Genomic DNA, 15887 nt, shown 5'->3' on the forward strand with positions numbered 1-15887 from the left:
GCAGAAACGGACGGAAATCGGGCCGCATCGCGGTCGTTCGAAGTTCCTGAAACGTGCATGCGGGACCGGCGGAAACAAAAGCAGGAGATTGTCGACAGCAAAGCTTCACGCAAAGGCTTCAGTGGACCACAGCAGGGTCGGTTTCCGCAAATTAAAGAGCTCCTCGGTGAGTATGTGCTTGAGCAGCGAGCGGCACAGCGGCCCGTGACGACAGAACTGCTCCAAGTGCGGGCTATGCAGTTAGCTTTAGAAAAAGGGCTAACGCGGAGCCAGTTCAAAGCGAGCAGGTGCTGGCTAACTAACTTTAGGCTGACTAACTTTAGGCTTTTCCCTCTGAAAGCGAACGGGCATGGGCCGAAACTTGTCGGAGGAGTACGAAGAAAAGCTCAACAGTTTTCAGAGGTTCGTCCTAAACTTGCGGCACTACAACGGCTACCTGCTTGGGCAAATCGGGAATGCCCATCAGACGCCTCTTTACTTCGACATGCCTGGCACCACAACCGTCGCGAAGAAGTGGGCGAAGCAAGTTCGCGTGCTGACATCGGGCTACGGTTAAACGGTAAAACGGGAGTGACAGCAATGCTCCGTTGCATGTCAGACAGACACAAGCTTCCCCCGTACCTCATATTTAAACGGAAGACGCTTCCGAAAGGAGTCGTTTTCCCGAGTGGTGTGATCGTGCAGGCCAACGAGAAAAATGGGTGCGCGTTGCAATCAATGTCTTACTTTTTCTTTTCGTCGTGGAAACCGGGTGCGCGTTATAATCGAGGGCGCGGTAGAATCGAGTAAATACGGTAGTTTCTGATTGCCTTAAGCTGCAATAAAAGAAGCATGTGGTCGATGAACTTTATTAGCAAGCTATCTGTGTTTTTTTCTAATGCATTGATGAAACATGGAGGTATCACCGCAGACGTTCCTGTGATATTGCAACAGGTATGAGCCGAAAAAGTGGAAGAGGAGGAAGATGCGAACTGGAGCAGCTTACCGACGCCATCATTACACGACCATTCACCTCGCTCTGTTAATAAACATCCTTCGATTTAACCGTTACAGTTTTGTGGTGGAGGTGCTGGGTAATTGCCCAATACGACGGAGCCACTGCTGGTAGGTCTTCGCTGAAGGCGGTGCCTCGCCCGACTGCCTCCAACACAACCGGAGCTTGCGGTGTCGAACAAAGGTGACCAACAGTTATCTTTAGCTCCTCCGGCACGGACACCTGGCGTCTGGATGCTTCAGTTGGAGCCGCGCCCTTTCTCAGCGAAACCCGGCAAGGACGTGGAAGAATGGCTCACACACTACAAGCGTGTGAGCAAGTGCAACGAATGGAATGCCACGGCTCAGCTAGAGTATGTTGCTCTCTTCCTGACAGACACTGCTCTGGTGTGGTTCGAGAATCACGAAGAGTCGCTAAAAACCTGGAATAACTTCGCTACCAAAATCACAGAGTGCTTCGGGGATCACACCACTAAAAGAAAGCGGGCCGAGCAGATATTACTTCAGCATGCTCAAGCGCCAGGCGAGACTTGTACTACGTACATAGAGGCGATACTGAAGTTGTGCAAGACTGCGAATTCTCATATGTCTGAAGAGGACAAGGTCGGGCATCTCCTAAAAGGTATTGCTGAGGACGCATGTAACTACTTGATTGGCAAGAAGAGTCTTGATTCGGTAGCTGATGTGATCAAGCATTTCCGCACATTTGAGACCTTGAAGCTACGCCGTGTCATGCCAAAGTTCGGCAGGTTAGCGTATGTTACGATGGTTTCAAGCATTGGGGACTGCAATAGTGTCTTTTTGTACCTTGCAGCCACTGCGAGACAAATTGTTTATGAAGAACTCGAGCCACACAACAAAGCAGTGAACGCTGTGAACGCGGAACAGTTCGGTTAGATTTGTAATCAGTCTCACGAACCTGCACCGGTGATTTCCTCACTGTCTGCCATGTCAGGCGTTGCAGACGGTCGAGCCGATCCCCTGCAACAGCACCACCGTACCTTTTCTGACAAAGTGACGCATGACGAACACGCTTATCTGGGTACGACCACCATTCGGCACTCGGAAGATTGTGTCTACTACTCGCAGCATCCCAGGGCGGCTTATCCTGACGTCTATAATGGTGGTCGCCCTTCGCCTGTCAGCTACAGTCTGCTGCAGCTAGCTGCGGTGACAGAGGACACATCTCTCGTTTTTGTCGCCGCCAGACTAGATATGGCCCACAACAGACTTGGCCCAATTTTAAAAACGTAAACAATGATCATTCACCCGCAGAACATCGTGCAACAAACACTACAGGCTCGCCACCCAGGAATTACTTCTGCCATTCCAACAGAAGTAGTGACTCGCCAGAATCAAACCGTAGCCTGACGCCATCAACCTATGCCGTTCCCCTCACCTACGCCGTTCACCATCACCACCGCAGCAATCTACACCACCACCACCTCCATCGCGAAACTAGCCGGCGCGGCCGATGGAGATAAGATGTTTGCCCGGTCTCCGTATCTGCAAACTACAACTCTGCCTATTATGATGGTCAAAAACAAAGTGTGTGTGTTAATTGATTATGTGCTTGCAACTGGGTTAGTGGATACTGGTTCTACGGTCTCTGGCATGAGTGCTACATTCAAAGAAAAGCTTGGTTGGAAAGTTATGTTGCCGTGAAATGGTGGTGTGACAATTCGTGTTGTCAGCAGAGGGTGCCTCGCTCCTCTAGGCGTTTGTGTTTCTATTGTTTTGTTTGGTGATGAAGATCTCGTCAAGGAATTCTTGGTATTACTGCGATGCACTCACGATGTGATTCTTGGGATCCACTTCCTCCAGGACTGTGGTGGTCTCGTTAACTAGCACAGGCAAAATTATGGTGAATAACGCAGTTCTGTCTACGCTTGCTAAGACATCTTTACCAAAGAAAAACTGTTTTGTCGAAGGATTCGCTATTAGCACTGTGGTCTCTATCACATGTTCCTGTTAATCTTGCTGTTGCCAAAGTTTCGTCGTTTGACGCACAAATTCAACCACTTGCTACGGGTTGCGTGAAGAAAAATGTACTTGTGCCACGATCTCTTGTGACAGTTGTGATGCCGCCTCAACCTCACGGGCTTTCAATTGTTCTTCAGTGCCTGCTGTACTTCTGCATGATATGAAGCTTGCAGAGTTCGACAAAGTCACGTACGACTCCATCATCATTATAAGAGAGGAGCAGCAGTATAAAACAAGCAACCCTCAGCGAAACAGTTCTGAAGAACGGCTCTTAAAAATGATCAGCAAGTCACTACCCTCACATGAGCGCCACGCTCTTGTACGAGTCCTTCTGACACATCTTTTGGTGTTCGATTTTACACAAGGCGACAAGGAGACTTTACTACCGCATTCTCGTGCTCATCACAGAATTGACACCGGATCTGCACACCCCGTTCGTCAAAAACCTTACCGCGTATCATCAACAGAAAGGACAGTAAAAGCTGAACAGGTCACTGACATGTTACGGAAAAGTGTTGTCCAAGAGTCGTCTAGTACGTGGGCAGCGCCTGTGATCTTAGTAAAGAAGAAGGATGAATCACGGCAGTTTTGCGTTGACCATAGAAAACTAAACGCGGTCACCAAAAAGGGATGTGTATCTGCTTCCCAGAATTGATGACGTTATTGATTGCCCACATTCTGCTTGTACTTTTCTTTACTGGATTTGCGATCAGGGTATTGGCAAATACCCATGCACCCAAACGACAAAGAAAAAATTGCCTTCGTGACACCTGACTGCTTTTATGAATTTAATGTTATGCCGTTCGGTCTTTGTAATGCACCAGCAACAGTCGAATGATTTATGGACACAATACTTCGAGGGCTTAAGTGGGAAATTTGTTCGTGCTACCTAGATGATGTCGTGATTTTTGGCAGCACACTGAATGAGCATAACAGACTTGGATTGTATACAAAAGGCCGGCTTGATGCTAAACTCTAAGAAATGTCATTTTGGTGAAACGGATACATTAGTACTTGAACACATCGTTGACAAAAATGGCGTAAGGCCAGACCACCGAAAGATCGAGGCCGTCAGCTCTTTCGAACCACCTAAATCCGTGCGGGAATTGAGGAGCTTCTTAGGTTTATGCTCATATTTTCGTCGTTTTGTTTTGAGGTTCGCCGACGTGGTGCATCTGCTAACATGTCTTCCTCAAAAGAACGTCCCTTTCAACCGGACTTCAGCTTGCGACGTAGCGTCCCGCTGGCTAAAGTTTCTACTAACGTCGGGGCCCCTACTGCGTCATTTCAATGTGTCCTTGCCAACGGAAGTGCACGCTGATGCTAGTGGCATCGGCATCGGTGCTGTACTAGTGCAGCGTCATCGAGGAGCTGAGCACGTAGTGGCTTATGCCAGTCGCTCTTTCAACAAAGCTGAGTGCAACTATATAGTGACACAACAAGAATGCTTGGCTTTTGTTCAAATATCTGTGAGCTTATTTGTGATAATCATGTCACCTTTAGTCATTTTACAGCAAAGTTCTATATTTCACCACAGCTTTCTCTACTAGGCCAGGTTGATATAATTCATAGCTTTTATCGGCTATCTGTCATGGACACAGTACATGTCTTGAAATTGCTTTTAGTAACACGGGCTCCAAAAGCCAGTTTTGGTGCTCCAAAATGCATTTTTGCCTGCCTCAAAGTAACCTAAGCATCACTGTGTAGGTATGAATGGTTGCCACAATGGGTTGTGTTGTGATAGTAACCAATCTAATGTAATTGTTAAATGTGCATTACTTTTAGCTTTGTTTTGTAGCTTGTTGGTGAGGGCTATTTTCTTCATAGCTTGTCAGCCAGCTTCTCTCGGTTAATTTGGAGCATGGTTGACATAACTGGATTTGCACACCAGTGGCTCGCGCTCGACCCAATAAGTCTCAATTTTTTTTAGGTGCAGACAGTGGCCCCTAAAAATATTATGCCTGGAACGTGAGCCGGGAACGCGCTGCCCTACTCTCCGATTTTACCCTCCTCCTTCGGTACGAAGGTGAGCGTCTCTGGTGGCCGCCCCTGCGAACACAGCAATGCTCTCACAGTTGCCTCCGAGCAGCCGTAATGTCACGTGACAAAGCGGTACGGTTATGTCACGGGACTGAGCAGTGTAGAGGTGAGCGATCTCACAGGGCGGCCGGTCGCAACACAAGGCAGGAGGCATGGCCTTCGAGGTTGCATGCTGGCAGGAGGCTGCCAATTGAAAGGAAAGCGACGTTCGAGGCATAGTTTTTATAGGAGGCGTTGGTGCAGAACACGGCATTTGACAACGAATGCTAGTGGAGCAGAACAGGATAGTGCAAACAGCAGCAAGTAAATCCACACTGAAATGTTTGATACTTGCTCGGAGTAGTAAATCTGTTTGTGCACTGTGAATGCAGTATTTAGATTCTAATGTCATATGCAATGCTCGTGATTTAGTTACAGAAGCTGAAACATAAGTTTTAGATTAATTATTGTGTTATTATTCATGTTTTCAAATAGGAGACGGGAAGCTATCCTTGGAAACTGCCTTTTGGTGCCTTGAAAGTTGATGAAAACTCTGGAAATTTCACCTTGGCGTGAAGCCTTGTTGAAGAATCTATCTAGGAAAACTGCAATGCTCGTGATTTAGTTACAGAAGCTGAAACAAAAGTTTTAGATTAATTATTGTGTTATTATTCATGTTTTCAAATAGGAGACGGGAAGCTATCCTTGGAAACTGCCTTTTGGTGCCTTGAAAGTGGATGAAAACTCTGGAAATTTCTCCTTGGCGTGAAGCCTTGTTGAAGAATCTATCTAGGAAAACTTTGAACAAGGTTGTAGTAGTTTTGCACAGACCTCGTGGTTGTTTTACTGCAGGGACAGTGCCAACAAGAAGGTCAAGGGCCGCTGGGGCCGCACCAAAGTGAAAGAGTGCTCGACAGAACCCGACATCAGCGTCTCCGCTGCGGCGAACGAGGCGGCTGTGGCCCGCTCTCCTTCGCCCCAGCACACACCTGAACACGTGGAGTTCAAGGAGGAGGCTGAGGTGAGCCCCATTCTCACATTGACTTCGCTCACAGCTGGCATCCACAGAAAGCTGTAGTGTGCGTACAGACTTAAAATCTCTCTGGACGGGACCTGGGAAAATATTGCCATGCACATTTCATTTTCGCTGTATTCGGTTTTGACCAACACAGACTGTAAGCAATGCTCACTGTGAACCACACCTTCAGTCTTCGAGAAGCTAAAAAGTAAGGCTGGAAAGTTTGGCGTGTGATGTGTAAAAAACAGTCCCAACGATAATCAGTTTTTCGACAGCCAAACACTCTGTGTGCCAATATCAGTGTACAGTGTGCATTTCTTGTTGCAATTAGAGTTGCCGCTTTGTGGCCACAAGTTTGGCCTAATAAAGAACTTTACCAAGAAGCCGACTGCTACCTTTGTCGATGTCAAGACCCTGTGAAAATATTAACAACACTCAACACAAAACTTTCGGCAACTAAGATGCTTTTCATTCTGAGAAGTCTGTACAGATTTCCTTGTGGCTTTGTGCTACGAACGGGTGGTTGTCTATTTACCCTTTGGTATAACAGTGGTTTTAGTGCATGAAGAAATACAAAGAAACACAGGACAAAGGTTTGCATGCTAAAACCTGAGTTATACCATGCACAACCAACTAGCCCAAGTTTCGATTCTGTTACCGTGTTACCAAATCTCGCGATTCTAAGCCGACCCTCAAAAGTCCGAAGCCTAGGGAGAGAGAGAGAGAGAGAGAAAAAAAAGAAAACTTTCCTTGAATTTAGGCCAAACGAACAGTGAAGACAGCATTACAAAGAGAAAGCATTTGTTGAACATGAAGTTGAAACAAAATGGTTGGTTCACGATAAAAATAACTCTAGAAACATACAGCCATTAGTCCTGTTGTGTGTGTGTTAGTTGTTTTTTTTTTTTTTTCGCGCTGCTTTTACCTATTTGCATCATAAAGATGCCACGCTTGCCCATGCCGCCCTCATTCATTCCAAGTCATCGTCGCTCTCTTCAAAGAGTGTGCATTCCTTGATGTCATCAAGCACATTGGATATGCCGTACTTCTTAAAGGGCCAGTAAGCAATCTTAAGGTCCAAAAATTGTTATCAAAATAAATATGTGCACTTTTACTTCGTGAACATGCTGCTGTAAGAATTTTGTGAATACACGCTATATTAAGGAGTTACAGGGGTTATAACATCGGTTTCACTGGTGGTTGAAACATTGGCTTCAGCCGTTTAAAAATTTTTGCACAGCCTCGCCACACTCACTTGGAGGGGGAGGCGTAACCCGGCGTTGTGACTCCGCCCACTTTGGCAACGCCACATGATGTCAGCAGTTGACGTCACTGGCGAACTCGTTCAGTCGCAACGCACTTCCGCTTGCTGAGACGCCTGGGGGTTACCCGGTGCCGATGCTTCTCGGCTGCCCATTTGCTCAATTTGCACCTGACAACGAAAGAACGCTTTTACCCCGTGTTGCTCATGTCGAGGGCAAAGCACGTGCGTGCAGGCACTATGCTGAGCTGTAGTTGAGCGAGGAATGTACGTGCGACAACAGTGAGGTCAAAACTCATGGAGGAAGAAATATACTGAGGAGAGGCCGTTACGTCACGACAGGCTGTTTTCTTTTGCGGGTACTGTAAGTTCAGGGTACAGAACATAATGTAACGGGGATATTTTATTTAATTTGTCTTGATTTTTAGCCAGATGAAGCACATCCGAGTCATTCTTTGCCCGTGTCTGTCATGATACGTGTGCACGAGTGTCGTTCTCAGCAACGTGGGTTGGCCGACTGCGACCATATTTTAAAAAACTTGGCCGAGAATGAGGTTATCATGTGTAACGCGTAAACAGGAAGTGATAATTCTAATAATAAATCACCTTACTCTGTCAGGCACATATAATTTTTGACTCTGCAAGCTCTGGTGAGAACAATGGGCCACGCACTGCTTTTCGATAGTTATGACTTATGACTGTCGTACACCAAAACTGCTCCCCTGCCTCTGGCATTAAGAGCCGTAGACACTGCCGTACTTGTCTTGGAATTCCATGCTTCCTTCGCTGAAGCATACAGCTGCACAGTGCCCAAGGAAAACAACGAAGCTGCGGCGCCAATCATTTTCGAAGTGGTTGCGATCTTTGATAATGACCTCTTTCCACCTCAAGCTATATAAACTAAACTCGCAACCGTGAAGACCAACGCTCACTGTAGGCTTCTAACACATTGATCTGTGATGTGCAGTAGCTGCATAAAAATGCACATTCGGAGCTCCAGCCGGCTATCAAGAACGTGGTCATACATGTGGTGATGCAGATGACACGAGATGCTCGCGTGACCACGAGATCCCAAACCGGCCTGCAAAAGCATGTGATTTCTGCCACTATTCTCGTTCTGCAGCTTGCATTGCGGGGGCCTTTCCTCAGTTTTCTTTCCTCCTTGCGAAAACTGTATCATTGCAGCGCCAAGAAACAAGGGGCAGTTTCGTAGCTGTGGAAAGGAACAGGCACTGACGCTGGCTCCATTGTTATTTCATAAAACCTGGTTTAGACAAATTGACGAGCTGCATGCTGCATTGCGTCACCGATTGCGGAGTTGGCATCACTGCGTGTGCAAGGAAGATTGATTAGGCGTAGGAAAGATGCGTGGAAATAGTTTCTTAAAATGGAGGCTCTGCGCGGCGCACAGTGCTGTAATATTCAGACAATAAGATCTACAGTAGACCACAACATGGTCTACTCTACGAATTGCCGAGCTTGCTTTGGTGGTGTGAAAAAAAAAGTTAGAGCCTCTTGACTGGCGCTTTAAAAGAGTGCATTATCAAAGTTCCTAGGGTCTTGTCCCACGCTAGAGCTCTCTAGCGACGCACATTTTTTTCGCCCACTCCAAAGTCCTTCTTGGTTAAACAGCGCACACGAGACGAGTACACAAACAAGCGCTGTTGTCGTCTCGTGTGCGCTGTTCAACCAAGATGAACGCATACCAACTCGCTCAAGCTTCCATTCTTATGCAAAGTTCTGCCCGGCTTGAACGTCGGACGACGATACCACTGATAGGAGAACTTTTCTTTTATATGCGGCACTATAATGACACCGTCTGTTTGGTGTCATTGAGCTAAGCCACACACAGACCACTCAAATTGCGACTTGAAATGACAAATGGCTCGCCTCAACATTTCTTACAAAGATCAAAGTGGCGGCCTAATGTGGGTACTTGATGGCTCCGTGTTACAATGCCGTCTAGGTGGCGCTAGTTGTGCATCACTTGTCTTAATGAAAAATGCTCAAAATTCTCGAATCTAAGCTGACCCAGGAGTTTGATAAAAAGAAATTAGAAAAAAAAAACAATCGGCCTAGATTGAAATAAATGCGGTAGTTTCTTTTTATTAACCTTTCCATCACCTTCTGGGCTTCTGCATGACTCATTTGCATTACTGAAAGATGCACGAGAGGGCCATGTTAAAGCGCAGAACCCATCATATTAGAGACGGTTCTTGCCTATAATAGGCAGCAGTGTTGTTTTACCATATATTGTGATGTATTTTTACGTACAACCGTGGTTACAAATCATTAGTTATGCTTTAAGACTAGAACAAACAGTGCTGTACACTAGAACAAACAGCGCTATACACGGGCGAGTGAAAGAACAACAGACGAGGGCACTGAACTAACAATCGCAGGTTTATTGCTGGGATACGCAATATTGTCGCATTTAACCTGCACAGAAGAGCTCGCGCAGCAATAAAGAAAGTCGAAATTCTTGCCCGGTCCTCTTTACAAGCGCCTTTCATTTAATTAAAATGAGCTCTTCTATATCCGACTTCTGCTGTGTCTGCGTCGTGGTGGAGGAGCTGCGTACATGTCTAGGACACCTTCCAACAGCCTGGGATCTAGTCCACAAAGACTTCCACTGGTCGAAATACCCGTTCACCGCGTCATCCGCCACCTGTTAGGCCTGAGTCCAGAATTCGGTTTTTGGACGGGAAACATGACCGCGCCCGGAAGCAGTTGTCCCGTCATGACCAGCCCAAGCACAACACAGGCGACTGTTTCCACCCCTAAAATTCCTGTGGACTTTCACGGCAACACATATGAGGACGCAGATGACTGGCTTGAGGAGTTCGAGCGCACAGCCAACGTTAATGGGTGGAAAGCCGCACAGAAGTTGGGGTACGTGTATTTCCCTCTTCAGGACAGGGCTCGCACATGGTTCACGAATCGCGTGTGGTCAACGGGGGATGAGTTTCGGGGGAAGTTCCTGGACACCTTCGCAAACACCGAAAGGCGGGAGCATGCACGACTCCTCGAATCACAGATTCAAAAGCCAAACGAATCTGTTGCTATGTTTGTTGAGGACATGGCTCGTCTCTTCCATCGAGCCGATCCCGATATGTTCAAGAACAGAAAGATCAGCCACCTTATGCGCGGTGTTAAAGAGTAGCTCTTTGCTGGTCTCGTGTGAAACCCACCTTCAAGTCAGCGCAACCGCCGCGACCACTGTGACACCTGACGAGCGTTCTTTGCGTGACCTGATACGTGAAATTGCGCGATACTTGAAATGGCATGCCCACATTCTGAATATATCAAAAAAGGCGTTAAGAAAGCTGGGTTACCTAAAGAGAAAACTTCGAAATGCAACTAGGGAATGTAAACTAGTAGCATACAGATCTCTAATAAGGCCTCTCCTAGAGTATGCGTCTGTCGTATGGGCACCGCGTCATGCCAATGACATAAATATGCTTGATTCTATTCAGAAAAAAGCCAGCAGATCTATATGTAAGCGTTATGATCGCCATTTTTCATCTACATTATATGCTAATGAATCACAGCTAAAAAGTTTGGCTCTCCGACGCACTTGTGTCCGTCTTGTCCTGTTGCATAAGATCGCTCATGGGGAAACATTTATTGATGCACCCATTACCTTCACTAACCCTTCTTCTCGAATCACAAGGAGAAGTCACCACCTTAACATAGCTCCTTTGAAGTCATTCATTGATTGCTTCAAGTTTTCTTTTTTTCCTCACACTATTGATACTTGGAATGATCTCCCGGGCACCCTGCGCGAGCTGTCTAACGATGAATTCGTTGAACGATTGCCAAACTTTCTTCACTGATCATCTGTGTATACTTTCCTGATGTTCTGCCCATTCAGCGTGTATACTTCAGTGTGTATACTCAACGTGTATACTTTATTTGTGTTACAGTATAACCTGGTTACAACAGACCTTCATAGTGAAGAGGATTTGGTCTGTTGTAAAAGAAGTCTGTACAATCCATGTACTGTTACAACAGACATTTACGTAAACACGTAATGAGTCTGTTATAACAGGAGAGAATTGAAAGTCACAAACATAGTCAAATAACGGATTTATTAAATGTTTTGAGAGAAGCTAGTCAGCTTTGCCTGTACTGTGTGGCGGACAGCTTTAGACACTATACGTGTCTCCATCATGACAAGTGTGTTCATTTCATCTGAAGTCGTGGCCTGTTGTTCAAAATAGTTTTTGAGCCCTTGAATGTAGTCCAACGCCTGAGAAGTTGTGACCTCCTTTGTGACAATCCCTGAGTTGCCTTCTTCATTTTGTTCTTCTTCTTGCTCAGCATTAGGCACTTGGCGAATTTGGGCTACAATCTCTTCATCTGTCAGCTGCTCTGAGCTGACCAGGTCATCATCTGCAGTGACGTAATCCGAAAACTGCTGGCTCCCAAAGGCCTCCTCCACAGCTGACCACACACCAGGATCTGGTTGGTCTTCCTGTGGCAAGCAGTCTGTGCAGTCGCTGTCAACTCGGAAACCTGCTTTCCTAAAGCAATTCTTTACGATTCCTGGCTGGATCTGCGCCCATACAGTTGACAGCACCTGCACGGCAAATTTCAGGTCGATCACTGAGTCCCGCTTCTGCTGCATGTCAAAAAGCAAACGCTCAGCAAGGCATCACCAGGAGTTTTTCTTTCTCGCTCCTGTCCATATTGCAGCAGAAGAGAACGCTAATGCGCTCCTTAGACTTCTTGCCGCCGTGGCATGTGTCATCGCCAAAACAAAAAGTCTTGCCTGGTTTTAACTTATAAAAAATGCCGCTTTCATCGGCATTGAATACATCCCGCGGTGCATAGCCTTCAAGGTGTGCAGGTAGAACATCTGCTATCCAGTCGGCTACAACAGTGTCGTCGACGCTGGCAGACTCTCCAGAAAGGCACTTAAACGCGATGGCATGCCTAGATTTAAATCTGCTCAGCCAGCCTTCGCTGCACTGGAACTGTTCTTGGTTAAGAACAACGGCAAGTTGCTCCGTGCGTTTTCGTAGCAGCAGTCCGTTAACGGGTATGTTTCGCGAACGGGCGTCATGAAGCCACATCAGCAGGGCCTCTTCAACGTCGGGATATGAAGCTTCGCGGAGCCGGAACCTCTTGGGTTGCAAGTCACCTGAGACTTTCTTCGCCAAGACTGCCTCTTTGGCGTTGATGATAGTGCTAACCGTCTGCTTCGACAAGCCGTAGGCCACGGCGACGTCCACCTGCTTCTTTCCCTTCTCAACTTGCTTGATGATATTAAGCTTGTCTTTAAGGGAAATCTGCTTGCGCTTCGTCGCTTTGTGACGCATGGCGTTGGCTGATGCGTTCGGCTCCATCGGTTCCATCACACCACGATCACGTCTGCAATGCACAGAGGCCAACAGGATACACAATGACAAACCATGAGGCCAAACAGCCCCAACTGCCCCAATTGAACAAAGCGAAGTACACGGTGCCAGCAGCGCCTGCGCCGGGCCGAGCATAAGCGCCACTAAACCTTTTATTCCGAGAGAGACCGCTGCCAAGCGCATGTTTTCTATTTATTTTTCACTTTGACCACAGTTTTATGCAAGTGGTCACTATTGTCCGTTACGAGTCTAACTAAGATTTTTCTATCTTTTATCTTTATGTTATTTTGTCAACATTGCAATCATTGCAAATTATGGCTCGCTAAATGTAACAGAAGTTGAAGTCAGCCCCGGCAGCCAGATCAATCCAAGCCAAGCACGGCCTCCCTGAAATGGCCGCCGCTTGTGTTGACACCGCCGGCGTGCTTTTCCCGTGCCGCAACTATGCCTGGCGATGCCTGAAATCGGAAACAATTGAATCTCGGATGTCCGTGATAGAAAAGTTCGCTGTAAAGGAGGCCTGACCACCTTGCTGGCGTCACAATTTAGTCAATTATATCCGAATGTCCGTTGTACCCGAGTCCGTTGTAAACGAAGCTCAATCAATGGAAAAGATAGGGAGATTAGCATAACGCCGCGAATTGGTACGTAGTATCCGAATGTCCGTTGTACCCGAGTCCGTTGTAACGAGGTTATACTGTATATTTAATGCGACTAAATGTGATTTAGTGTGACTTAATGTATTGTATTTTATCTTGTGTTGTACTCACTCCTGCATTATCTTGCTGTGCAAGATGCAGTATTTGTAAATAAAAAGAAGAGGTGAAGAAGTTTGCCGCCACACCGAATAACTGTGCAATTGCGTCGGTCAAAGAAGTTGTGTGCCAAGAGATAAGGCAAGCGCTTTCACTTTCCGAGCCGAACACTGAGACCGTTAGGCCAACATATGCAAATCTTCTTCGTCGACAGCCATCTAACGTGCCGCCACTTCAGCAGTACGACCAGCAACAGCCACTGACAGTGCCTTGCTACTACAGGGAAACGACACCGATGCGACCTCCATTCTGCAAAACCGACATCTGGCGTACCCTTATTATAGGCCCTTGTGCTTCCATTGTGGGGAAGCAGGTCACATCGTGGGGTGTTGTCCTCATCGCGTCGCCCGGTACCAAGGATTTCCGTCCACTACCCCTCGGCGCTATTTCGACAGAAGACGCAACGTTGATACGAGTACGATGATCCCGTGGGACGTTTCTCCTGGGTTCCGGTCATGCTAGCTCTTTCCTGGTCGATTTCCCCAATCAAATAGAGGTAGCACCACCGACATGGCGAGAGGAAGATCTCCCAGTCCACGCCGGGGAAACTAAAAGTAGCGACCTTAGGGGGGAAGGTTGCGAATTGCCGAAGAGTTGAAAATCCCCCATTACCGCCACATGAAGAGCCGCACATTTCGAATGAATCGACAAAAGATGAAGTTGTCACTGCCGACATTACACTTTGAATTAACGGTCACGACGTGACGACACTGGTTGACACTGGTGTGGGCTTTTCAATAATGAGTGCGAATCTGGTCTACAAAGTCAAGAAAGTGAAAATGGAATGGACGGGGCCGCAAATTAGAGGAGCTGGAGGCCAGCTGCTGACGCCTACCGGAAAGTGCATCGCAAGAATCAAGATCGGAGATTCATCATTCGTCGCAACCTTCGTTATTCTTTCTGTGTGTTGTAAACAGGCCATCTTGGGTATGGATTTCTGGCGGGAGTACGGTGCCATCATAATATACCAGACGTTGTACTGACCTTCTCAGCGAACCATAGCCCAGTGCTGCAGTGCAATCCCATGCGCGTCATTGACGACTTGACCATGCCACCGTTGTCATGCCGCCTCGTCTCTGTCACGTGTAACACGCAGCATACTGGAAAAGTTGTCGCGGAACAATTATTGATGCTTTTACTCTCTCGAGGGATCGCCATTGCCAGAAGTCTCGTCAGTGTAGTGTCTGGGCAAGCTGAGATCCTGTTGACGAACTTCAGCAACGAGTGTCGACACATTACAGAGGGTACCACAGTTGCATACTTCAAAGAAATTGTAAAATTCCGCGAGTGCTTCGCAGTACAACAGGCAGAGACGCCGGCCCCTTCAACACCACTAGCTAGCGCAGAGGCAGAGTCTTCTAGGTGTTCTCGGCCATTTCGAAGATTGTTTTTCGTTGACCTCGAGGGTAAATCAAACGCCCTGACAAAGCACCAAATTATAACGGAAGAGATGGCAGTACGAATTCGACAAAACCCATACTGCGTGGCACCGAAAGAACGCGAAGCAATCCAAGAACAAGTCAAGAAAATGCTCGGTGATGACATCATTCAGCCGTCAAAAAGCCCTTGGGCATCACCGGTAGTGCTAGTTAAGAAGAAAGATGGCAGCTTACGCTTCTGTGTGCACTACCGCAAGCTGAACCGCGTGACAAAGAAAGACATATACCTTTTAAAGCGTATTGGGGATTCGCTTGACAGGCTGAGGCATGCATGCTTCTTCTCATCGATGGACCTGAAAAGCGGATATTGGCGAATCAAGGTCGATGAGCGAGACAGAGAAAAGACTGCTTCTGTTACGCTTGACGAGCTTTACGAGTTTAAAAGTTTTGCCCTTCGGATTGTGCTCAGCTCCAGCAACATTTCAGAGACTGATGGATACCGTCCTATCAAGCCTTGAGTGGCAGGTGTGTCTGGTATACCTTGACAACGTCATTGTTTTTTCAGCAACATTCGAGGAACATCTAAGACGTCTGCTATTAGTGTTTCCAGCAATACGGTCTGCCGGCTTAACGCTGAAACCTGAGAAATGTCATTTGGGTTTCAAGGAACTCCGATTCTTAGGACATGTGGTGAGCCATGAGGGTGTTCGCCCAGACCCCGACAAGATTGATGCCGTTCGAAAATTTCCTGTGCCAACGGATAAGAAGGCCGTGAGACGTTTTCTTGGTCTCTGCGCCTACTACCGCAGATTTATTGCCAATTTATCGCACATAGCGTCGCCGGTAACACGCATAACGAAAGACGATGTTCCATCTTTATGAGGCGAAGAGGAAGAGGCAGCATTTGACGATCTATGACAGTGCCTGCAGACATCACCTGTGCTTGCTCACTTTGATGAGGACGCTCCTATTATGATCCACACCTATGCCAGCAACGTAGGTTTAGGCGCTGTACTCGTCCACTGGCAAGACTCAGCCGAGCGAGTGATCGCATAT

The 15887-nt window shown here is 47.2% G+C and overlaps 1 protein-coding gene across 11 annotated transcripts in view; it reads left to right on the top strand.

Annotated features, from left to right (window-relative positions):
• Window positions 1-15887, top strand: part of LOC119167714 (uncharacterized) — a 537665-nt gene that overhangs the window by 41680 nt on the left and 480098 nt on the right. For all 11 annotated transcript variants that reach the window (XM_075865823.1, XM_075865821.1, XM_075865822.1 and 8 more), the window contains exon 3: window positions 5848-6016. In XM_075865823.1, coding sequence (XP_075721938.1) covers window positions 5848-6016 — 169 coding nt within the window. The remainder of the gene's footprint in view (window positions 1-5847; window positions 6017-15887) is intronic.

Source organism: Rhipicephalus microplus, chromosome 6, assembly GCF_043290135.1.
Source record: "Rhipicephalus microplus isolate Deutch F79 chromosome 6, USDA_Rmic, whole genome shotgun sequence".
In the NCBI taxonomy this organism is placed as follows: domain Eukaryota; kingdom Metazoa; phylum Arthropoda; class Arachnida; order Ixodida; family Ixodidae; genus Rhipicephalus; species Rhipicephalus microplus.